A 27,442-nucleotide genomic window follows, 5' to 3' on the forward strand; every position below is an offset into this window, starting at 1 on the left:
CTCCTAACCTGCAAAATGCGCGTAAAACAACACTTCAACCCAGGAATCTTAAGGGATAAGACAATGGAAGATAAACTGATGAATATCCCAATGATGGTAAACTTAATTACCCATCTTCTGTAGATTAAAATTATTTGATGAAAAGTTTGATCAATACTTGTTAGGTTACAACCAATTCCATGTAAGTCCCCAACAAATTAGATAACGTAGGTATGAAATGAAACTTTGGGTACTAATAACCCCTCCCTGGCCTCCCTGCTATAAACACTGTTTGTTGTTTACTGTTGTTCATGATAATAATTATGATTGAACATTCTTAGGTTCAAATCAGGGACTGGGGTACACATAATGATGTTAATCTTGTAATATTTGGAATTGGAGGGGTGTTTAAATCATCATTTTATTTAGTAAAAATAGAACAATAACAAATCTTTGATGACATGGCTTTTGTTTAGAAGTCTTAACTTAAGAACAATCCCATTGCATAATTTCTTTTTAATCTTTAGCTGAATAATTTCCAATGATTATAATCAATTAAAAATTGCTGAATACCTGTTCATCCCTGCTTACATAAAAATTGACTGAATAAATAGACTTATAATCTAAAAGGTATCCTTAAGAGTTAAAGAACTTAATAAAAACGAGGTTGATTACATCCCTAAGTGGCAATCCTTTTTCAAAGCAAAACAAATGTAAAAAGGTATCTTTTACAGAACAGAATACATGCCTTTTTGTGTAGTTTCGATACCATGTTTTTATAGGTACCTACTTTAATCCACTACACAAAAAAGTAATCTAATTTGATTACTCTAACGTGTGGATAGATAGGGGTAAAAAAGGAAACATCGAGCCCCCATTAAATATCCATAAATCATCTCATAAAACACCACTTCAAGGTCATAATCTTCCTCCCCCCCCCCCCCCCCCGAACATTTATTTGGGGGGTTTATCGGGGGCTGCAGTTGTGGTTTGACCCTAAATCCTATCGTATATCAAGTGTTGTATGGAGGGAGAGGTATGGGTATTCAGAAAAAAAAATTTTTAGATAAGAAAAACGTCATTAAATATTGTAACAAGGACAATTATGTCCATAGGAAGGATATCTTGAGTGGCTGATAATATCTTATTTTTCATAGAGCAGTAAATTTTTATATTGTAGGAATAAATACAGTTTAAAAGTAGCATAATAATGTAAGTTAAAAGGAGTACCTAATGAATATTTAACTTTCGATAGTAAAGAAAAAAATCAATATTTATTTTTAATTTTTTCCCCAGCATTTTTGTCTATGTTCCATTGAATATATGGAAGGAAGTAGCAAAGAAACAATGGGCTTTTTTATCAGCGAAAAGATACATGGACGATTACATCCAAAAAAAGGCGTATAAAACGTTCCTTTTAAGTTAAATCAGCTATCTTAATGGACAAAGAACGAAAAATTAATATGCATCCCCAATAATGATAAGCAAAATTATCCCTTCTGTAGATTAATTGAAAAGTTTGGCAACCTCTACTTGGAGAACCAACCAATTAAAATTTAATAAAAGTACCCATAACTTAAGATCCATCGAATAAAAGTTTGGGTACCATCAATCCTTAATATCTATTAAGTTCAACTTGAAGTATGTTCTTTTGCCAATAATATAGATATATATCCTATTATATAAAGTAGTAAGCGCTTTTTGTCTGTCCCGAAGGATCTTGCTAACCGCTGAGCTGATATTGTTCTTCTTTACAGTGAAGCTTCTTATAGGTCCTGGGAAGGTTTTAAACTATTTTTAGGAAGGTTGTCTTCACCCACCTCCCCCCCCAAAAAAAAATAAATATTTTTTTACTCTTTTGAAACTCAAATTTAAAATGGGTCGACATTTCCCCCTACTACCTTAAGTACCCCTAGAGGCTTCTAGGGGGCGTAGCCGCTAGTATTATATAAATTAGCAAAAGTACGTCAAACAATTTTGAACAATATGAGATGAATTTTCAATAAGGGAAAAATATGCTTTTCTTTTATTTGTATAATTTTAAGAACTTTAGAATAACTGCCTCACCTATTTAATAAAATATACATCCTTTTTTAAATGAAAAGGATTCTTTAGAAATGATTATATGTGAGATATAGTAAACATCACATAAATAAGGCTTATCAAAAGGTACAATATAAAGAAGATTTACAACTTAAAAAGAGCCTTAAAATTAAATGATAATTCAGGATTTAAGAGATAAATACAAAGTGAAAAATAATAATAATAGGAAAAACAATTCATAAATATCTTTAAACGAATGAAAATTTTAACATTTGGGGTCATTAAATAAAAGTAAAGATGAAAAATGTATAATAGCGAAGATACACTATAATGAAACTGCGCCTGTCTTTCTGTCAATCTTTAATTAAGACATTTCAGTTGTCATTCGTTTGTTGTATATATACTATCCTAACTATTATTTTGAAACTTTTTAAAGATGCTTTAAATCAAATAACACTCAAAAATTACAAAATTTAAAGGGCGGGTTCTTTCATAGCAATAGCAAACCTAAAAAGTAAACTGAACTTCATTTTTCAAATGTGAAACTATGAATTTCAACATTATTATAACCTGATTAATTAATTAATGTTTTTTTTAAGGAAATACCAATATTTTAACAAAAATAGTCTAATCAAAAGTACAAATATTTCATTTTTATGATAGCTTAATTATTTTGTTAAAGGTGAATAAAAATTATCAATCCCTTATTAAAGAAGAAAGACAATGTTGGTTGGGTTGATTTATTTTTCTGACTAACCACAATTCTTAGCATATGTGTATAAACACTAGCTAAGAGTAACCGACTACACAATTAAAAAGTGACATTCTCTGTAATTATTCAATGATTTGTGCCTTTTTCTTTATAATTTTCATTTATGTTCTTTTTGTACACTAGGGTAGATATTTTTTCTTAATTTTATCATTTATAACTGAATTTTTTCATTAGAATTTTACTTGTAGTTTAACATTTTTAATATTTAAAAAAAACTTTTCTAAAAGAGAAATAGGTAAAAAAAACAAGGACAATATTTTTGTCCATTTTTAGCAAAACATCTGTAATTTCTGCGCCCTCAGCATCTAGGGGCCTCAGTATTCCAATATAAAAAAATAGGAAATAATAATTCCATCTACGCTAATCTAAAACAAATAGCCTAAACCCCACTGTTGGGCTTATGATAGGTTTCCTTAAAATGGGAAACTCAACTGATTCAGAAGTTTTCAAAAACTTAAAAACTTACTATCTAACTTATAAGATAAGATAGGCATATTTATTGAATTTAAAATGAAATACAGTTTAACAGACAAAAAATAGCAATACTGTAGCTGCGCTTATAACCAGGGAGGGGAAGGGGGGGGGGGGGTGTCGGAGGGAGGATTGCAGAAAATGTCTTTGTAATTACAAACAATTTTGACAATTTTGATTCTTGAAAATTTTGATTGCGTGTTAAAACATTCCTCAAAACTTAAGTTTAAGCAGATTTTAATTTTTAAGTAGCGCAGCTCCTCTGTAAATCCTGACATATTTAAAAAAGAGGATGTCTGTGTGTGTGTGTAGATAAAGATATCGCTAACCGCAGGACCAATATGTTTCTCCTTTATAGTGAAGATTGTTATTGGTCCAAGGAAGGTTTGCAACTATTCATGGGGAGTGTACCATCACCCTCAAAAGATAAATCACCCAAGGAAAATATATCACCCAGCCCTCTTCAAATAAGTGCCCCTAGAGGCGTAGCCAAATGTGTATTTAGATTTACAATGACAAAAACAGAAAACAAAATCCAATTAATTGTAGAGTAGCTTTGTAATTGAAAGTCAAAATAAATAACTCTATTCAATGGATTGATTGGTTTAATATTTAAAACATAATTAAAATGATTTTATTTGGAATGGTAACAAAGAAATTAAATTGTTACCTTTTAAAATTCATCTGTAATTATATGGGGTAAATATCAATCTTTTGTTATTTGAAACAAGAATAACAATAGGCATAAAAACGAAGCTTACAAAATTTGCTAAAAGAAATATGGTATGAAGAGAAGGGGCATCTTTGGCTTCAAATATTCAGGTTTTTAAAATCAAATCTTGATTTTGTTTACAAACTGTAAGAGTTCAAGCGCTTTTCCACGAATAATTATAACTTAAACAAGGTGTGATTTTCTTTGTAATAAATAGATCGATACATTAACTTATCGTCCATTGTCTTATCCCTTAAGATCCATAGAATACGTCCATTTTTTTAAACTTTCAAAGACAACTTAATTGCCAAACTTTGCATAATGATGTTTTTAGAGCAAAACAGTCGAAAGGAACACCGTCATGGACGAACAAACCTAACCCAATTATAAAAAAGCAATGCTGCAACAAACAATTGCTAAAAATGCAGGACAAATTTGCGAGTTGAATAATACAGGGGTTGACAGTTACGTTTGTCTTAATTGTTTCAACGAGATTAATTAACAGGGATGGAGTGGACAATAACTATTAAACCCACTTTCATCCTATTTTATTTTAAGCTACCAAAGACATAATATCAGACTTGGGAATAAGGGGTAATGTAGATTATTCGCCTTCTGGCATATCCATATATACATCTTAATTAGTCAATTTAACAAAACAAAGCACTTATTTGTTGAAAGGGTTGTTGTTTTGTTTTTATAACATTTCTGTAATCTCATAATGAATAAATTTTGAATTAAAAGCATAATAGGAGATAAAGTTTCAAAGACGAAAAAAAATACTAAAAGACATATAGTTTGCAGTTTTAAAAGTATATTTACTTTTGTAAATTCAATCACAGTAATCAACAAACTAAGGACGTACAGACAAGGAGAGCAGCTATAGTAGTTATTTTTTGTCTGAAGCTAAAGATCTCGGATAATGATGGATAACTTGTTTGCACTTTTCAGTAAATATTTATAAATGTCTTTGGATTGGTTTAAGGCTATTTTACTAACATTCCCCTGGAGTCAAGGTACGAACAGCATTGAATGCAACTATTGCAGTTTAAAAAGGATGTTTACTATTGTTTATATGACCAAAATCCTCTACCCTTGAAAGAAAAACCAACAAAACTAAGAATGGTTTCAAAAGATAATGGCTGTTTCTAAAAATCTATTATTGAAAGTTTCATCACAGTCCAGATAAAGACTTTTGAAGCTTGAATTGTTCTGTGACTTTCAGCTTAAAGCAGTTGTAGAAACTCCCTTAACCCTGATACTAAAAACTTCCTTTTTGGTGGCGGTTTAGTAGGTTATTATATCCGATTTTTCCTTCACAAATATTGTGGCGACTATGTATTTTATCTTGTCTGTCAGTCCTTTTAGATAATTCTATAAGGATAGATATCAAAGGCAACATACAATGTTTTCCTATTTTCAGAAAATCATTAGGTATAAAAGAATTGTTTTGATATTGATAGCAAATTCCATAACTTCAACCATATAAAACAGCATTTAGTTAATTTGCCAAGAATATGCCTTTTTTGAATGGTGCGAAAAAAATCTCGCAAACCATTCAACTGATTGAGTTCTACATCTTAAAGAAAATTCTTAAAGCTACAGTGTTGGTTTTAGGTTATTCCAAACAGAGCCCCTAGATGCCAAGGGCGAAACAATTGAAACTGAAAGTTTTATGAATGTTATGACATTATTTATAATTTACAGCGAAAGTAATGAAACACTGCCATAATATCTAAGTATGAATCTTCTAAGTAATAGTATAATCAAGTTATTTATATAATGCAAAGCACAATGTTGGATGGTAGGACCAACGTACATTAATACTTTTAGAGTGTCAGAAATTAATAAAAAAAATATCAATTTATAAATCTATATAAGGAATCTTTTAACAAGGAATCATACAGATCCAAGACATGTGTACCTTTCATCGGAAGACATAAGTACATCAGGGAGGGAGGGGAAATTGGGCTGTTAATTACACTAAACCCCAAAGTTTTATAACAACGTTTTCTTATTCGTTAACTTAACAACTTTAGGAACTTTTGATAAATTTTAAATAGTTGGTTCATTAAGTTAAGTGTACAAACGTTTCAACCACTAATTGTAATCTAGATAATGGGTAATCATTGGGGATATATATTAATTTAACGGCCATTGCCTTATTCCTTTAGATCCCTGTAAGTACATGCATAACTGTCATATTGGTGATTTGGTTTTAGGACAGGGTCAAAATGGGACATTGCTTCAAGTCTTATATGCAATTTATATAGTCTGTCTGTTCTGAGAAACACCATAATCCACAATAGAGGCATTAAGAAATGATGGAGGAAATGCGGAAAAGAATTTAAAACTTATTGATTTATGAATGGATAATGTAAAAATAATCAGGAAGAAGGATAAAGTATAGTTCTCTAATAAACAATTTGGCTTCAATCATTTAGGAACAGAGTATAATTAATATCATTTATTTATTGCATCGTATTACCGACAGCTTTTCGTTGAAATGACAATACACAATTATAATATTATAACCAGTTTCGCTTGCACGGAAGGGCCGCTAGGACTACTACAACTGGTAATAATCTTATGATTTTTGTTTTAACATTTGTTGAAAATGGTCTGTGATACGATGCTATACATGGTTTTTCAGTATGGCTGAGAAACAGTTCTAATCCAGCGGATATTAATCGGTTAGGAGCCATACTGGAAAACAAATTAAAAATCACCAGTTATACTCAAAGTAATGGAATCATTTTATATATAATCTATTTATCGTTTTTAATCTATATGCTCCAAAGTGTTTTATTTATTTTATGAAAGAAATTATTCCCTGTCATTGAGTAGGAAGAGTAAATACAATATAAAATTCACGAAGTATTACTCTATATAATCCTTATTTGATTGTTTTTAAAACAGGTTCATATATTAGAAAATAAAAAAAAGTTGTGGCTACGCACCCTTGAGGCCTCATGGTGCATATAAGCGAAGAGGGTATTTTTCCCCTAACTAATAACTTGCTTCTAGCCATTCAATATAAGTAATAAGATTTAAGACAAAAATTATAAGATTTTTTTATGATAACGTCTTTCTCTGTCCTTGATTGATTTAAAATTGGTGTTAGCTTCCTTAATATTTATATTATCATTAGGTATCAAAGGATCATAACACTTAAACTTGAAAAGTGATTTTAGTGCAGCTCTTCTGTAACTTGGGAAGTGACTTCAATATACCTAGTGACTTTAATTACCACGAATAAAAGCAAAGCTACACTTAAAGGTTATCGCAATGTATGTTCTGTTTTGATTTTTTTTATATAGTTAAAAATTTCCATTTGTAAGGACACATTTAGCTTACCTTAGGATCAATTCGGGAAGACTTTGGCTCGAGTAGCTCAACCATTCCCAAAAATATAGCCCCTGGCAAAACATTATAACTCCCGCCCCCTATAATCAAATGTCCCAAGGTCCTCGTATGGCATAGTCGATTACAATATAAAAATTCTGAAAAATCAGCAAATTGATTTTTAAATCCACTTGAATTAAAGTAACATAGTATTGAAAGATTATGCGTTAGCATCCGTATATCATATCAATTGCATAAAGAGACACAATAGGCATATAAATATATTTCCAGTATGACTTCGAAACCGATTAGTCTCCGTTGGATTGGAACCGGTTCTCAGCCATACTGAAAAATCATGTATAGCATCGTATTACAATTATCTACGAATATCAAAATAAAAACATTAAATTGATACCAGTTTTGTTGGCCCGGTCTTCGGTCTCTCGGGGCTAAAAAAACTGGTTTTAATCTTATAATTTTTCTTTTTAATTTCCGCGGAAAGCTCTCTGAAATACGATGCAATAATTAACTATTAATGATGAGAGTTAAGAGAGGATAGGGCAGTTGGTCAGCTGTAAGTTTATAGCAATTCAATAATGTGAAACATATGTGGAAGTGAAAGCACACCCATTAAAAGGGAAGTACAACTAGATAAACCCATTGTGGTGTATTGAAAATAAAACAAGAACAATTTAGTCCATAGGATTCGTTGCATCAACATATTCACAATTTAGATTTAGGAAAATAATAGCAAAGGGAGGATGTTGTTTACATAGATAAAGTAATGAGCTATACTGGAAAATTAAAACCAGTTTTGCTAGATCGGGGCTAACAAAACTGGTTTTAATCTTACAATTTTTCATTTTAATATCAGCGGAAAGCTGTCTATAATACGATGCGATAAATATCTATTATTAGGCCCATTACTAGACGATACAAACCCCCAATATAAATAGTATTTTCTGCAATTTCATTAGAATACCAATCTATTCTATAGAGAACATCCACTTCAACAGACGTAAACAATTATAGAGTAGCTACGCTCACAACTGCACAAGCACACAACATTCAACTGCGGTTACTTGTTGTTGATTTTCATAATTTGTTATTTAATGTCGACATTGAGGATAAGGGAATTGTAAAATGGCATGCAAAATATTTGTTTGAAAAGCTAAGATACAATTTTTGAGAAAATTCAAGTTTTGACTAACAAAACAGGGATAAATTTTGTAACTTGTTTTTTCTTTTTTCGAAGAAATTATCTGTAATACGATAGGCTGCATGTTTTTTTCAGTACGGCTAAGAACAGGTTTTAATCTAGCGAAATTATAAGATTTTGGGCCATCTTGAAAAATAGTTAAATGTTCGTAAGGATAATATAATATTTCAAGATTTTTATGGGAAGGGCTTGACTATTCTATAAACTATAAACCGAGGTCTTTTCGGTGATAACTTAGTCTGTCTGTCTGTCTGTCTGTCCCATTATTCCTGACTGTAAACACATCAAATCCTCATTTTCAATGGGTTCGAGTAAAGGTTAAGGGGTAGTCTTGAGTTTTAGTTTATGTGCAGATCTAAATATTGCAATAATATATTTATTTATAAGTAGCGCAGCAAAAACAAAATATACCTAAATAAAAAAGTATTGCAAACTCTTAATAAGCAAGAATAATCAAAATCTTGTAATGTTTTTAGCCAAGAAATTTTTCAACACCTTTATATCAAGTCTGTTAAACCTGCAAATGGCTCTGCACTGAAAATATATTCGAATATTTGTGGGTAATTAATTCATACTACAAAGTAGTAAGGTTTTTTTTGTCTGAAGCTTAAGGTCCCAATAACTACTGAACTGTCTGGGTTCTCTATTTTAGGTATGCTTCACATAGGTCACATGATGGTTTCAGACTATTTCATTTTCAGATTTTAATCTTGGGATGGTTATGAGCCATTTTTTCTAGCATCTTTTAATGCAAAGCCACTAGATGCTATGAGCGAAGCCGCTAGTATAATTATATAATATTATACTTTTTCTACTTCATTGTAACTTTTAAAAGATTTTTTTCGTTGATTTTAAAGATTTTCACATAAGACTATAATAAAACATTGAATTGTATAGAAGGAAGAACATTATAAACCCACAATAAAAGATTAACAATAGGCAATAATAATTAGATAGACAGATAGACAAGCATAGATAGATAGAGAGATAGATAGACAATAAATCAGATTATAATTTGTTGTTGAATTATAACGGTTCTTGTTTGCTCATTATTATATAACCCATTTCCTTTAATGATTTGTACATTTAAATGTACTAATATAAATTTGTTGCAATAAAAGAATTGTAAGATTATTTAAAGCATTGCTTAATGATTAATTTTGTGATTTGTCACAACTAAAATGGAACAAAGCTACTCTGAATTAATCAAAGTCTGTATGTCCATCTTAAGTCACGAAATTATAATGCAAGTTTGACTCATAGAAATTTGAGTCTTAGTAGACCTATTTTAGGTGTTACTTATAATATTTTTATTACAATATTTGGAGCTAAGCTACTCTATATCTTTTATCATTATGTTTAATAAGTTGTCAATTTGCTGAATTAATCAAAATAAATTCAAAGTATATTAATACTTAAAGCCTGAAAAATACTCTAGGATAATCAACAATAAGAGCCCAAATGGAAGAGAAACCCTCGCCACGAACGATCAAGTCACTGACCGACAATTAAAGTAGCTGCGCTCCTACAAACAGCTGATTTCTTACCTGTCTAAGGCCAGGTATTGTGTTGACCGGGGTGCCATCTGTTTTCGTCCAGGAGATCTTAGGGAAGGGTGAGCCACGCGCCTGACATACTATCTCAGTTCCTAAAAGAAAAAGAAACATTTTTATTAATTTTTACTAAAGGGTGTGCAAAAAAATGCGGACATTTTTAAAATTGAAATTGCGCGGCTTGTGTTAATAGTAGAAAAATGTTACGCATATCGTTAGAACCGTTAGGAAGTCTATTTTTTGGAAATATAAAAACGATTCCTGTGCTACGTATAGTTTGGGAGCGATGTGGTAAAATGTCCCAACTGCCTTAAAACTTGACTTGCGAGTAAATCATTAAAGATTAAAGTATATAAAAAATATGTACCTTTTTAAAATTCAAATTGCGCGGCTTGTGTTAATAGTAGAATAACGTTATGCATACCGTTAGAACCGCTATGAAGTTTATTTTATGGAAATATGGGAACCATTACTGTGCTACTTATAGTTTAGGAGCTACGTAGTAGAATGTCCCAACTGACTTAAAACTTGACTTGCGAGTAAATCATTAAAGATAAAAAAGGGTGTGCAAAAATGCGGACATTTTTAAAATTCAAACTGCTCGTCTTGTGTGAATAGTAGAAAAATGCTATGTATATCGTTAGAACCGTCATAAGCTCTATTTTATGGAAATATAAGTATGATTTTTGTGCTATTTTTAGTTTAGGAGCTGAATTGATAATTTTTTTTTTAGTTTTAAGTCAGTTGGGACATTCTACCACATAGCTTATAAATTATACATAGCACATGAATAGTTTTTATATTTCCAAAAAATAGACTTCATAGCGGTTCTAACGGTATGCATAACATTTTTCTACCATTAACACAAGCCGAGCAATTAGAATTTTAAAAATGTACGTATTTTTATTTGCATACCCTTTAATTTAATCTTTAATGATTTACTCGCAAGTCAAGTTTTACATCAGTTGGGACATTTTAACACGTAGCTCCGTAACTATATGTAGCAGAGGAATCGTTCTTATATTTCAAAAAAATAGACTTCCTAACGGTTCTAACGATATGCGTAATATTTTTCTACTATTAACACAAGCCGCGCAATTTTAATTTTAAAAATGTCCGCATTTTTTTTTGCACACCCTTTAGATAATAGTTTACTGTTGAATTAAATTATGAGAATTTTTCTTTACTCCATCCACCACCCTCTTAATTTCTTTCCCCAATTTACATATTAAAATAGAAAAAAGCCCCTGTTAAAATATTGTTATTTCTATATGGCTCCAGTATTTTTCTTGTTATAATTCAAATCTTTAAATCTAACAAATAATGTATTATAAAGATAAAGTTTAAGAATTAAAATAAAATAACATTAAGCTGTCAAAAACACTGACTAAAGCCCATAAATCTCCCCTCTTTCTAACCATACGCAGGGAGTAAGGGAGGGGACAATGGGCAATTAATTCAATATAAGAGTTATCAAAGAAAGGGCATGAAATCCAGTTTAATCCAATAAATTTGTAGGAAATTATAAAGGGATTGTTAATTGAATAATAGATTTCAATAGCGTCATGTAAAGTGAAATCACAACTTGTTTTTGATGAAATATATTGAGGTTTTATGGTGTGATTTTTATATTACAAGATTATTGGACCCGGCCAGCTGCTAGCAAGAATATGACTGCCCCTTTTTATTCTGTTTATTTCCCTTGCCCCCACCTCCCTTCTCCCTTCTCCCCGTCTGCTACATTCCAAACTAACACAACGAGTGTTTATTTCCCTTCCCCCCACTTCCCTTATCCCTTCTCCCCGTCTGCAATATTCAAAACATACATAACGTGTAGCGGCATTCTATGCGCAAGTCCCCAAACTCCGTCAGAAACTGCTAAATTCTTGCACATTCCCTTTAAGCCAGTCCCCAAAGTCTGAGACTCCTAAAAATTGAATATTCGATCCATTGTCCCCTCCCTTACTCCCTGAACCATACGTCTAAAAGTTAATAGGGGTACGATTATGGAGGCATTCATAAATGGGAATAATATAAAATTTTCATTTGGCTAAGTTATAAACAGCGTCCAGTTCCTGATAACATAAATTTACCTGAATAAAATAACCTAAAAACCATCGTAAGACCTATGTGAAGCTTCCTATAAGTGGAGAACTCAATCGGTTCAGTCGTTATTGAAATCTTTAGCTAGAGACAAAAAAAACTTACTACTTTATATAAAAGGATTACTATACCTGTTGAATTGCTGAAGTCGACATTGTTTGGAGGCTCCTGGATAAAAACAGGACCAGATAAATCTTGCTGACATGTCACTGAAATATTAACAGTACAAATATAGAGTAGTCACGCTTTGAAAATAGTAGCTTAGAGGGTATAATCAGGGATTTCATGGGATATGATAATGGATAATAAATTAAGATAAATCCCAAATGATGATTTGTTGGAATGAACCAAACCGGAGTGTCTAAAGTTGTAAAGCCAACGAACGATAAAAAGCGTAGAAATTTTTTTAGGTACCAGCATGATTTACAGTCAAATGTCCCCCCCCGCCCATCCCTAGCTAAAATTCTATCTCATAGAATAGTACCTCTTCTTTAAAAAGGTTAAGCCCCTATTTCTTATGTGATTTGCGTATTACTTGTAGAAAACATACCCCGTAAATTTTTCTTTAAATCTATTAAAATGATTGAGATATTTTTACCCCTTATTAAAAAAAACAATAAATAATAGAAATCAATGCAAAATTGACATAGTAAAAACTGGGAACAAAAACTAGTGAAAATTGTTTTAATCCAGACGCCATTATTAGTAGCGTAGCTTTTCAATTTATGGATATGTGTCCATCCTCCTTTCTGTCTGTCTAATGCTTCAAGAATGTGAATTAAGAAAGAGATTCTGTTAAAAATACTAGAACAGTAAACTAAAATTTAGAATACTAATTAAATATATACTAATACTTAGTAAATACTAAATACTAAATACTAATAGCCAAGCCTTGCAACACTTTGGGATAATATCATCCTTGTGATTATTCATAAAAATGATTGATGAGGGATAAAACACAAAAGTCAGTATTTCTTTTTAGATATAGAAAGGGGCAGTATGTAAAAATTAATCAATCCTTCTTATATGTCATAAATTCCGTAATGTAAAAATCATAGGTATATTTTATTCAACTCTAATATTTATTTAATTTTACCCCTAATAAACCCAAAAGCAGAAATTCTGTTGAAATATTAGTGAACTAAAAGTAGGCTACAAAATCTTTTGTTTATATATTGTACCTTGTAAAAATCTAATTATTATTTGAATCTTGTAATGATTGTGGATAATTAAGTGTAGTAATAAATATTTTTGCCAAATAAGGGGTATCTAAAAAATTGATTTTAATAGGTAGAAATAAATAAAGACACCAAACTCATAAAATAATGATTTTTTAATATTAATTTAGCCACTGCATTCCATTAGAAAACATAGACAAAAGGATTAAAATTGTGAAATCAATAAAAAAGTGAACAGTCCCTTGTTAGTGAATCTTAAGTAGCTCAGCTACTTTATTTATCCATTATTTTGTTTGTCTATAGGGATAAAATAAATATTGTATAAATAAAAAAAGGCATTTACTCAGAGATCTAAAGGGATAAGACAATGGCACAATGGCCGATAAATTGATGTACATCCCCTATAATGATACAAAAAATTACCCCTTCTGTTAGTTGTTGTAGCGATTGGAAACCCAACTTAATGAACCATTCGGTCAAAAATCAATAGTTAGGCTTATAAATAAGAAAACGTTATAAGAAAACTTTGAGGACTAGTGAAATAAACAGCTCAATGACCCCTACTCTTCCTTTTATTGTCCCTTAAATAATTTTAAAAGTATTATAAAAAAGCTTTTGTCCTCCGCAACTTGGCATTCTTGTTTTGTTATTGATTGCAAATGCTATTTAATTATGTGTTATACGTCCAATGTTCAATTATTTGTGTCTCAAGCGCTAATAAAAAGAAATCAGAGATAAGTACTCTAAAATAAAATAATAGGGGGAATAGTTCTATGAATATAAAGGTGATTTTAAATAATTTTAGTTACATAACATAGTATTTCATTTGTTTTAGTGAGTTAAATATGATTACCTAACCAAATATATTTTTTTAATCGCGCAATTTAAAACTTTATAGGTAGTAGAAAAAGCATTTTTTTCTGAAATTAGCAATTAGCAAATTTCTCAATGATTATCCATGCCTTTCCTAAATATAAAAACAAAGATAAGAAATATATAAAATTTTGCTATGATAATAACGTTTAATTTACTAATTACAGACTTGATACCCTAATGATTAGGCGGGCTTATATTACAGTTTCTTTGCACTTTAGTTTTATGGATACTGGATCAAACTCTTTTTAGGCTTATGTTAATCAAATGTTAGGTTGGTTAAGCCCAGCAGGGATATGTCCCTGTAAAATTAGAGCTCACAACAGAGTATAAAAATACGTCTAAAAAGTATAAAATGAGCGGAGGGGGGGGGGGGGTTAAGTGTTTCACTCACTCATCAGTTAAGGGAATACATCATATTTTTTAACAAATGGATTAAACTAACAGAACTGAAGAAAATAAATCTCATAAATTGAGAAGTTCCATTCTGATTCAAATATTTTTCAGATTGTTATTCTTAGAACTTACCATGGAGGGAGGGTGCTACACTTTACTGTTAATTATACAGGTCCTCAATTCAAAAACAAACAAACTTTATCTCATTCCTTGACTTAAGTATAAACTTTAGGAACTTTTATTAGATCTTAATGAGAATAGTATTAATTCAGATAAAATTATTTTGTTTATCATCATTGGGAATGTACAACAATGTCCACCTAATAGGACAAATCACCACACAAAAAATGATTGCTGCTAAAATATAAAGAAAGAACTAATTTACCTTTGTTTATCGCAGCTAGGATGAGAACAGCCAAAATTGAGGATATTAGCCCTCCTCTAGGCATCATGCTGTGTGTGTGGCCTAAACATAGAATAATTTAAAATAAAAAAGAGCATTACTAAGGTACATAAATATACATAAACATAGAATAATAGAGAGCATAACAAAGGTACATGTATTTGGTACATGGGCCATATAGTATGTTTAGGCCTAAACAAAAAAAATATTTAGAATATAGTATAGGTATTTTATCATAAACATGGAATAATAGAGAGTATAACAATGGTACATGGTATTTGATATATAAGCCATATGGTATACTTAGTGGCTAAACATAGAATAACCTAGAATAAAGTATTAGGTATTTCATCATAAACACGGAATAATAAAGAATATAACAAAGGTACAAGAGGTATACAGAAAAATACATAGGTATGTGTTCTATATAGACAAACAATTTCGTATTCTCTGTTTTGGCGAAAAGCAAATATTGGATAATACATTCAAGATGGTATTTTTTCACTTTTCTTAAAGTTGCTTTTCAAAGCTAACTATTAAGATAAATAATAATAGGTATATACTTTTTAATGTGCTAAAAGTGTCCTTTATAAAAATCTTTTTTTGATCCTATCTTTATATTTTTATCATTACCATACACTTTAGATGGTTGTGAGTTCGAATCTTGTACCACACCGCAATGTCAAACGCGTGAAATAAATATCAAAAGAATCTTTTGTCTTTTCTATTTTAATATAAAAAGAAAAAATCGCCAAAGCTAAAGATAATCAATCTATGTAGGTATTGGTTCTAATGTTATCACATACTGTGATATTACAGCGGAATATATTCATAAGAAGAACATGTATTGTTAGGTAATAATTGTATAATTTATTGTCGAAAGAAACAGCTGTTGGTTATAGGTAGAGTGAGTAAGTAACGCCCTCTTTTCCTAACAGGGAATAATATAAAGGTTTTATAAGATCCATGACATTTTTTTTCTCAAAATTTGTCAATAAAGCAGGACATATATAGAGTTAAGCATAGGTAGTAACATTTATTTTTACGCAATTTTTAATCAGTAAAATTAAAGAACATTTTAATTAATATTAATGAAAGAAATGTAACGTCAATTAAACATTTATTTTGACCTAAATATAACGAACATACACTAATTTTAGAGTAGCTACGATACAAAAGCGTAAATAGTCCAAAACCACCACAAGACAAATTTAAAGCTTGTCTGAATAGCATATCTCAACTAGTCTAGCCTCTATTTTGTTTAGGTATATTATTTTTATTTTAGATTTTATTTTTGATCAAATAAAAATCTTTTGACTCCTCTTTCTGTTAATAAGATAGAAAAATGCAATAAGGCTATTGTGTATTTTTCAATAAAGCCGGCTTCTTGCAATTTTCATTTATTAAAAGCAAAGCTTTTCTAAAATCCATCTAGATGTCTGAACGTTCATATTTTTGTAGTTGTTAAATAAAGGTTAGGTATATATTATAGTATGGAGAAAGTATTATTATAAATTGTGAGCTTTTAACATAGTTTTCGGCCCCTGGGAGCTAACAAAACTTGTTTTAATCTTATGATTATTATTAGAATATTCGTGGAAATTTGTTTGTAAACCAATAATATGCATGATTTTACAGTATGGCTGGGAACCGGTTCCAATCCAGCGACATTTTTGAATGTTTGATTTTGTTGTTCTTCATTTGAAGAATTTTTTATTCTTGTATATGTTTCTATATAAGAATTTAAAGTATTTCAGTATTATGTAACGTAATTACTACTTTTAGAACAAATAAGTATGACGAGAAAATAAATAAACAAAAAAAATCACAAAAAGACAGTTGTTTCCAAGAGATAGAGAGACAATCTTGATTGATTGGTTGCTTAAAACTAACAATGTCTTAACTTTGCAGCCAATAATCTTAATTTACTGAAGTGGTAATTTTTTTTTAATAATTGGACATGGACGTAAATTTATCGTCGATTTGTCTTATCCTTTAAGATCTCTGGTTAAAGAACTATGGTGCGCTATTAAAACCGGTTTTTATTCAGCAAAAAAGAAAAAAACAGGTTCCGACTGATGCAGGAAAGAAAATAGGAAAATAAACACAGAGTTTTTTTCCTACACTGATTATGTTCATTATTCAGTTAGACAATAGTAATGATTTTCTTATGGGTGTGCTTTTACTACCGCATAGTATTACATACGTACATAATGATACATATTGGCAGAGAAATGAAAAAAATAACAGGGGTGTTAATTGAGATTAAAGTAAAACAAAGTAGAAAGGTCAGTTTGAACTGTTTTGATGATACAAATACTTATGAAAAATTAACAGATTGTTTCTCGGTCTGTTTGTAGCTTAGAATTTCGCAAACCGCTGAACTGATAAGGTTATCCTTTACAGAAATGCTTCCTATATGTCCAGTGAAGGTTTATAATTATTTTGGAGACTGTATCACCACCCTTCCAAGATATATTATCCTTGGAAATTTTATGTTGAATTACTTGTGCGGAAATTAATGCACACTGTTCTTTTTTAGGAATATATTCATACACATGGAGGATTATAAAATAAAAGCAGGACACTAGAAAAAGATTTCAGCACCGATTTTTTTTTCTATAGATATAAAAGATAATTTGGGTTAAGAATAAAAAAATCCTCTTTTTTACTTTTAACTTTTAAAAATAGGAGGGAAATGGAAGGGGTTCTGTGCTCGCTTAGCAATAGGAGGGAAAGCACAGACACAAATTATCTTCTAATAAATACACTAAGCTTAGTAACCATAGCATGATTATTATTTCAGAATATTGTCCCCTATCCTTGTAAATATACACGTTAGCCATGGTAACAATAGTTAATATTGATAGATTATTGTTATGTTTTACATTTATATTTCAGAATATTGTCCCCTGTCCTTGTAAATATACATGTTAGCCATGGTAACAATAGTTAATATTGATAGATTATAGTTATGTTTTACATTTATATTTCAGAATATTGTCCCCTGTCCTTGTAAATATACATGTTAGCCATGGTAACAATAGTTAATATTGATAGATTATAGTTATGTTTTACATTTATATTTCAGAATATTGTCCCCTGTCCTTGTAAATATACATGTTAGCCATGGTAACAATAGTTAATATTGATAGATTATAGTTATGTTTTACATTTATATTGCAACAAAAAACAAGGATGTCTACATTCAGATGTAGCAACGCTTATTCAAACAGAACAAACTAAGATAATTATGACAGCAAAACAGAAGGACGGATAGCGTGAGTTGTAGGAATTTTCAGAAGGAGTTGTAGGCATCTATGTTCAAAAGCAGCCAAATAAAAGCAGCTCAATCAAATAGTATAATACCGTTCTACAAAAAAAAAGGTTACACGGTAGATGCTCATTTGTTTGGGATTATAAAGAAATTTCAAACATTTATCTTTTAATGCAGACGAGAAAATCACAATTCGCCTTTTTAAATTCGATTTCCACGAATCTCCAGAACGTTACAGATAGACAGATTGACACAGTAAGCTTTATATCAGCTGCTTGCTTCTTTACAAACAAAATTAGTTGTACAACTTCAATAAAATATGAGTAAGTTACTTATCCTTCGTATGACTGACAGAAAAAGTTAATCATAGAGCAGCTTAGCAACTAAAAAAACTTATTACAAGAAGTTTTTTGCAATTACAAGGACATGTTGCAAAAAGTTTTGTAATCAAGTATTTTTGATGTGTTTTATGTACATTTTAAAATAAAACACAACCAATTAAGATGGTATTTGCAAACGTACATATGCAGAATTTAGGAAATAATGTAACAGAGAGAAATTTTTAATTTTATGGTCTTTTTAACACAGCTGAAATCAATATAGAGAATTCTCAATCTATAGAGATTATTATTAATTTTTTTTTACATTTTTTCGCCAATATTGTTTTTTCTTTCTCAAGAAGTCATTCGACCCAATTTTGTTGATATTGTTAATCAACTCTTTTTATTAACAGTTTGTTTTGCAAGCATTGTTATGTGTCCACAAGAATACCAAAACTAATAATAGCAAAAAGGAAAGGCTTTATGATTACCTTACAAAAATATTATCTAATAATATTACATTATGTTAGAAAACCTAAAAAAAAAACTAAACCCATCCCAGGACCAATGTGAAGCTTTCCTAATATGGAGGCTTAATCGGTTCAGTAGCTTCGACATCTTAAGCTACTGACAAAAAAAAACACTTCTTTGTATAATAGGATATCAAAAGCTTTACCCTTTTACTTCTAATGTTCCTTTGATGATTTATCTTAATGAAAGTTGCCATCTTTGTTTTCTACTAAATATTGTTTTTTTTACATAGGAGAAACATATTCACAAATGAATCAGCAACTAAGAGAATTAAAAAATGTGAAATATTTTGTTGAGGTGAATATGGGAAAAAAGGGGGATATGATGAAATAAAAGGCGGATTTGCAGAAAGATGATTTAAACTTTGAGATATAATAAACTTGATTGCCAGGAAAATTTTCCTCATAAACCTAGCATATAGTTTAAACCATATTATATTAATTGAGTAATGGTTAGATGAGCCCGCAGAAATAGTACCCGAAAGGGATAAGGTCCACCCGGTGATGGGAGCCTTCTACGTAAGCTAGAAACATGTCTTTTAAAAATCTGAGAGATGAATTTCGACGGTCCAAAAGTATATTAAATTTTTCTGTATACCAATGTCCAATGACACATTCTTAATTGTACCAACTAAAAAACGTATTGTATAAAGCCATAATAAGGCATAAAAATAGTTTCCTATCCCTATTGCCATGAATAATATGCTGACAGACTAAAAAGTGTCATAGTTTTGATTTCCTTACAAGAAGTGTTCATAAAAATGTTAATAACAATGAAGTAGGTTTTAGTAATGGAAGAACATTACTGAAAAATAGAAAATAGCAGAATATTTTCTCAATTTAAGTGATCGAAGTGTATTTTTTAATTTTTAAAGGATGAAGAGACCCATAAAGAGAAGCTCAGCAAATCAATATACTAACAAATATTGAAAAACATAAAAAAGAACTTAACTTTTATAATAAAAAGAAGAAATATAGATGTAGTAAAAATTATAGAGTTAAAGATTAAATAATATCAACCCCTGTTTTGTCCTATAAATTCTGCAGACTTTTCTTACAATATATGTTTTTATTGGTTGGTAGAGTGTCTTCACGTGGTTGTAACCAGAGGATATTTTATAAGTACAATATATTATGAAAACTTCTAAGTATATCTACACAAACATACACACACACGAGCCACACATAAAAATACACACACAATCTATCTTGCTTTTTTACACTAGTAAACAATAGTATGAATAGTATTTGTCTATAGGAAAGCTTTTCTATTTTGTATACCTATGAAGTATTATGTCTTTATTGCCATTTTGGTTTTCAGGCATACCGCCATATATAAGATTTTTATGTTTGCTTTAAATATTGCCCTTATTATATTCGAATTTTAAAATTGATTATCAATCCTATGTTCAGCAATATCTCAGAAATAGTTGGACCATAAAGTCCCCAATTTTTAACTAGCTACTGGATATCTGCAGGTTTTAGGTTATTTTAGGAGGTATAAGCTTAACCCCTTAGAAAATAAGACCATAAAGAAATATCCCAAAAAACACAAAAGTTACAGCAAATTTGGTGAAAGGAAGCCCCTTGGGGCTAGGGGCACAACCTCTTGTAATATAAAGTTATAATTATCAAAAAATTAAGCAAAATACAAAGAATAGTCTGGCATAGAATCAAAAGGTGACAAAATTTCCTTAACAAAGTGGCAATTAATATATTTGGTACTGAGAGAGAGAAATCGTCGGTTTAAACCCTGGAACCGACAAGTGGTTCATAGACAACCCCCCCCCCCCCAAAAAAAAAAAAAAGTTTTAAGTTTAATAAATGCTTTTTTCCCAACGGAGCTTGCCTAACACTTACTTTACCCAGGGAGGGAGGGGACATTGGGCATTCTTGAGTACTACTCTAGTCCCCAAAGTTTTTAAATAACAATTTCTCATCCGTTGTATTTTCAACTTTTAGGTGCCAAACGTTTTAACCACTAATTGTAATATAAAGAAGGGGTAATTTTGTGTATCATCATTTATGATGTACATAAATTTATCGGCCATTGTCTTATCCCTTTAGATCCCTGTACTTTACCTAACCTAAAACAGACTAAACATGAACAAAGCATCAATTTTATAAAGATTAATTGTGGTCCACATTGAGTTTAAGGTAAACTGCCACGTCGTCTAATTAGTGGAGTGAAAAGAAGTACAACCAAATTATTTGACAAAATATTCTTTTGTAACCAGGGAAAAGACAAAGAAGGATAAATCAATAATAAGAGCAAATTTCTGCCTTTGGGTATTAGAGAAGTGAATGGGAAACATTTTTATTTGTCTAACATTGTCCTTCTCCTTCAATGAGAATTTAAAAAAAATAATCTTTAATGATTCAAAACAGTTATTTTATAAAAGTCTAATAGCTTCTATTAAAACAAATATATTAAACTTCAAATAATAACTTAAACCTTAGTACTTAAATAAATAGATCTGTTATGATACATTAAATGTACAAGGATGACAACATCCATAAAAAATATACTGATTAAATAAAGATTCTAATTGATGTAAGAGACACTGAAATATTTGTATTATGTTCAACAAATTTTTCCATTTATTCTTTGATTTGTAATTGGACAGAGAGATATTAAAAATCATAGAATAGCTGTGTTGCTAATAGACAACATTTTAACATAAAATATTGCAATTATTAGCCGTGCGAAAATCGTGACAGCTTTTTTGCAGAGAATGGGGACAAAAATTTTACAATTTAAATCATTAAATGTTTTTGTAGCTACACTTAATCGAATATTTTTGTTTTTCATACTCAAATACGCATTTAAGCTTTTGCTCTTTCGTCATGTAAAAAGTCTACAAGAGTAGCACCCAAACCTAGCATAATTAAAATAAAATAAATATCTGTATATGTGTCCATATTACTGAAATTAGGCTCCGTCTAAAGACTATGTAAAAAGAAACGCCTTGTCTTTTAAATAAAGTTATTAGTATGTAAAACAGAGACGAAAAGATTTGATTAAGAAAACCAAAAACGAGGCTTTTCTAAATTTAGGCTGTGTCCGTCCATGCGTCTTATTAGATGCGTATCGTATCGCATTATGAGGCCAATTCCTAAATTTAAAACATGTTGATTACTGTTTAATTTCATACCTATTTGTTTTATTATTGTAGAATCATCCAATTTTTTTGGATTTAGAGAAAATGATTCAGGCATAATGTTGTAAACATATTACAGGTCATATTAAAGAATCTTGCATTTTAAAATTTAGAACAGATTGGTAAGTCCTGAAAAGAATATTTTTTTTACAAATCAAATATATGTTACTCTATAAATGATACCTCTGTTAGGGCAATTTTATAATTTGGTACGTCTACGCTTTTTAGAACATTTCTTTGAATAAAAGAAATTGCTACCAAATAATTTCATAATTTGACTGACAAGTAAATACAAAAACAAGGACAATTATGTGTATAAGTAATGCAGCATTTAGAGAAATATTTTAAACAAAGATGACAATTGACAACATCCAAAAAAGCGCAGCTTTAAAATCAGATGTTAGAACAAACATACATTAAATTAACTCTTGTAGAGTGTCTGAACTAGCAAAATATCTAAGTCGAAACAATTCAATTTCTTTAAAAACTGTGTAAATACAGGATTCTGTAAAAAGACATGATTACATTTTTGGACTTCGTTAAAAAGATGCTTTGCTTTAAGTACTGTACCTTGTTGTCCTAAGAATCATTGTTCCAAAAAGAAGGAAAAGGTAGCTTTATATTGCTCAACTGTTTTATTTTTTAACCTTTGAAAATCTTCCTTAATGAAGTGTGTTAAAGATTTTAATATATCTAAAAGGAATTCGATAATTAAATGAATAGGTATGATTTTAATTATCTACATTTATTAAATTGATGAGCATTAAAAATTATCATTAAAAAGCGTGTTTTAATTGCTGAAACATTAAATATTTTAATTTCATACTTTTGTAGGTTTTATTTATTTTGATTTAAAAGTATTTTTAGTATCGTAGCTATTTTATAACTAGTATAGGGGTTATCGTGCGCCCATCTAAAAACGTGTATTATTGACAATTCCTGCCAAAAATGAAAAATAATTACCTTGTTAATATAAAAAATGTTTTTAAAACGATAGAAAATCATTGTTTATTAAAAATGCTGTTATCAAAAATATCAATCAAGTTTGTTTAAATATATCCTGAAATCTAAAAATAGCAGAAAATAATAAGTCAAAACAACAAAACACTTAAAAAATACATGCCAAACTATCTTTACTATTTTTGTTCTGTGTTTTTAAGTATTAAAATTTCCAAGAGAAAATCCTTAAAGAAAAACGTGATCGAAAAATCCTCCAGATTTTATAATACATTTTTCTCTCAATCAATTAAACTTTTTAATCTGCTGTATAAAAGTGGTGGGTTAAATCAAAACTAAATGTCTTAAAATAAAATGTAGTACTTTTTACCTATTACAGGTGGTAGCTTAATTCGATTGTCAATTGATTTTATTGGCGAAATCAAATTGTCTTAATCGCCAGAAAAATGAACTTTAGACTACCTAACCACTTTTCTCATAACAAATTTGAGTACTTATGTTCAATCTTGATTGTTAGGTTCAAATAAGCAGTTTCCTAACTTTTCATGGAAGAGAGGTGATTTTGATTATCATCACTGATAATGTACATCAAGTTTTATTTCTTTGTCTTATTCCTTAATCCCTGTTTGATTGCATTTTGGGACGGCATTTTATTACCTGCGAAATTTTTTAGCAGCTTTATCTATCAAATTAAATGGTTAGGTAGAGAGAGAATAGTCAGGAATCTAAAGGAAAGACAATGGCCGATAAATTAATGTACATCCCCAAATAAGTAACACACAATTATCCTTTCTCTAGATTAAAATTAGTGGTTGAAACGCTGGGACACTCAACTCAATAAATCTACCAATCAAAATAAAATAAAGTCCCCAAGGTTGTTAATCCAACAAATAAGAAAACGTTATTGTAAGACTTGAGGGACTAGTGTAATAAACAGCCCATGGTCCCCTCCCTTCCTGGAGTGCATTCCTTATCATCGTATAAATTCAATACCTGCACACTACAGGTATGTATCATCACATCCACAAAAATATCAACAACGCCAAATGATTTAACCGCCAAAGCATGTGACTTAAACTGTCAAAATAGTATTTTAATTTGTAACAAATCAAAGGAATGTATATAAAATATCAAAGTAACAATATCAAAATATTAGATTTATAAGACAAAATAAATAAGAGATACCTATTATTCTTTGCTCTACGTTAGCGATTTTAACAAACTGATTTATCAATGGAAGTAATGGAGCATCGCACTCAAACTATTTCATAAAACCATCCACTACTTAATATAGTGAAATTTCATTTTTCAGAAAAAATCGTCATAAAAAAAGTATAAGCAAAAATAGTTTTGCAAAGCTAAATAAATTAGACATGAAGCAAACATTTATAGTTATAGAGTAGTAATGCTTTTTGATCGTAATTAAGGGTTTAATCAATCTGGAATCCAATTGAATATCAATCAAACCAAGGTGAAGTAAAAATAAGAGTGGAAAAAGTACTAAGGAATAAGAAAAAATATTGATATTAAGTTTTATATTGACAGTATAAGTAATGTATGTATATTGAAGTTAGCAAACTTTTTATAGGTCAATTATACAAATAAACACAACTATAAAAGCAAAACCGAATTGTAAATTATAAAAAAAACAGGGAAAGTTCAATGGAAGTTATTTAAAACTTCCCTGCATGAAAAAGGTATACAATTAAACTCCGAGAATATCCTATACTGCACAGGGAAAGCTTCAATTAGGAAAAAAGTAGTTTTTTGCGCATTTACGTGCACTGCGAGAAAATTGTGCATTATTGAGAATGACTATTCCAGATTATTTGTTGTTGTACGCATTCTTTTATCTGATTTAAGCCATAACATAAAGTATGGAGTAGCTTTGCGTAATAAAAATAACTGAATAACTATATGTTTAATATCACACAAAAGCCTTGTGTTTAATTAGGGTCTCAGAAAGGAAGTGTTGTCCAATAAAATGAGTAGTAATTTTAAAATTTCCTACAAAAAAGAAAAATTAATGTATTAGCAAAAATAATATGTCTTGGTAGTTATTGGTCTTTCTCATATAACCCATAATTAAGACTAATCAAAACCTTCTATTTTACTTTAATAATTGTCATTGATTTCATAAACAAAACTTTACTCTTTTAAAAACATTTAATATTGTTGGTTTTATCTTAGAAACATTTGATTTTTATCTTACACCTTCTAAAAACTACTTAGATTTTATTTATTAATTTCATAGTCAAGAAGTAACATACATAAATAATCTATGAAAAGAGCTAATTGTTATATTAATGTAAAATTAAATTATGAACTCCAAAGAATAAACATATCTATTTCCCTTTTAATTGATAACAGTTTTTTGTTGCCAATTTTTTTAGATTTCAATCTTTACCATAGGTATTCTTTTATCTTTTTGCCACTTTCGACCTTTGTGGAACATTAAAACAATAAAAATGCACAAAATAACAAGATTAACATTAATCATATGTAACACAGCAAGATTTTTTTATGGGAAAAAAGGAATTAAAATAGCAGATATGATTTTGGTAAAGGTTTCATTATAGTTAAAACTTGCAGAAAACCTAAAACTAATGAATATAGTTTGAACACAAAGACGTATAGTCAAACAAAACATGTATATAGCTTAGCTACGCTCCCAGAGGAATAAATAAAAGGCAGTCAGAATACTTTGAACACATTGTTAAAACAAACAAAACTAGGACGTACAGACAAACAAATACATATATATATAGAGTAACTACGCTCTCAGTGGAATGAATAAAAGGCAGTCAGAATACTTCAGTGGTTTGCATCCGGTGGCTTATGTGTGGCATAAAGTTTTAGGATAGAGGGGATAGGTAACTAGACTTGTAAATATAATGGAAGGTGGGAATTAGCACTATGTAGAAAATAATGAAATAGCGCAAATCCTCTACAAACTTATATACTTTCTAGTAAGGTAGTTTGAAATTCTTGTAGCTAACCAGTTCTAATATTTTAGTCTAACCTTTACCAATATAAAACTAGTCATTTTAATACACCAAAAGCATCATTTTTCTTAAAGCTCTAGGAAAGTTTAATACTTGTCCAAGGTTAGTTTTGGTGTATTTTAAGAATAAAGCACGAGATTTTAAAATCAAAATTTCAAGCAATTTACCAATCCATGGGGTTAATGGAGTCATCGAAGCAAAAACGTCAGAAGCATATTTTAGCGCGGGAAACAAAAATTACCAGGAAAGGTATGGAAATCGTGGACAGGGTTGGACATTCTTTAATCTGTTTTTCAATAGATTTTTTATTTAAGGTTTTAAGCTTTTACTAGCCCCTCCTTTGCTCCTTTGAATGCAGAGTCCTTTTATGCTAGGGGCGTAGCCATTATTAGCAAAAGTGTAAATAGACGTTTGTTTATGTCATCATGTACTTTTATTAATCAAGTTTTGGAACAAATACATCAAAATAAGCCTTATTTACAAAGTTGCCTTTTTATCATTTTAATTCACTCTCCTTTTACTAGAATACATATCTAAATAAACCTTGAATTAAATCTAAAGTCATGCTTCTTTAAAATCAAGAATATTTGTCTCTGTAAATGAAATAATTCGAAAAGGTGTATAGGAACGGAAAAAAGGGCTGTTAAACATTTTTTTTGTTTAAAATATTTTGAGTATAAGTAGGTAGTTATTTCATGATTTTTTTTAGTAGCATACCTAGCTACTATCACATTTTTTGATGAATATTTATTTTTTGTTTTTCATAAAATATACCTACATTCTTTTAGTATTTGAATTTCGAAAGCACTGTTTTTCTACACTTAATGTCTGTAAGTCGGTAATGAATATATTTCGTTACAATTTGGGCAAGCTAAACTCGTCCTATTGATTTCAAACACTGCATGGGGATTCCTGTTACAGAATTTTCTGGAAACAGTAGCAACTCTTTAATGCAAAAATAGAAGTCCGTTCGTCACTTTCAAGACAATAATTTTCACTATTTTTGGTACAAAATCTTCATGATATATTTTTTCTTTTTATTATGTATATTTTTAAAATAATGATTCCTAAGATTATAAGATTTTATTTTGCCCCACATGAACGACTAGGTATTATTTTTTATAACTTAAAAAGTTTAAGCATTG

General features: G+C 29.9%; 1 protein-coding gene across 1 annotated transcript in view; it reads right to left on the reverse strand.

Moving 5' to 3' along the window:
- Dscam1 (Down syndrome cell adhesion molecule 1) overlaps positions 1-27,442 on the reverse strand; it is a 134,756-nt gene that overhangs the window by 93,764 nt on the left and 13,550 nt on the right. Inside the window, exons 2-4 of the mRNA XM_080168100.1 lie at positions 15,030-15,110; positions 12,329-12,406; positions 10,089-10,189 (exon numbers count right to left, since the gene is read on the reverse strand). Of these exons, the coding sequence (XP_080024226.1) occupies positions 10,089-10,189; positions 12,329-12,406; positions 15,030-15,096 (246 nt within the window). The 5' untranslated portion in view covers positions 15,097-15,110. The remainder of the gene's footprint in view (positions 1-10,088; positions 10,190-12,328; positions 12,407-15,029; positions 15,111-27,442) is intronic.

This window comes from Acartia tonsa, chromosome 7, assembly GCF_053477335.1.
Source record: "Acartia tonsa isolate MP-2025a chromosome 7, ASM5347733v1, whole genome shotgun sequence".
NCBI lineage: Eukaryota > Metazoa > Arthropoda > Copepoda > Calanoida > Acartiidae > Acartia > Acartia tonsa.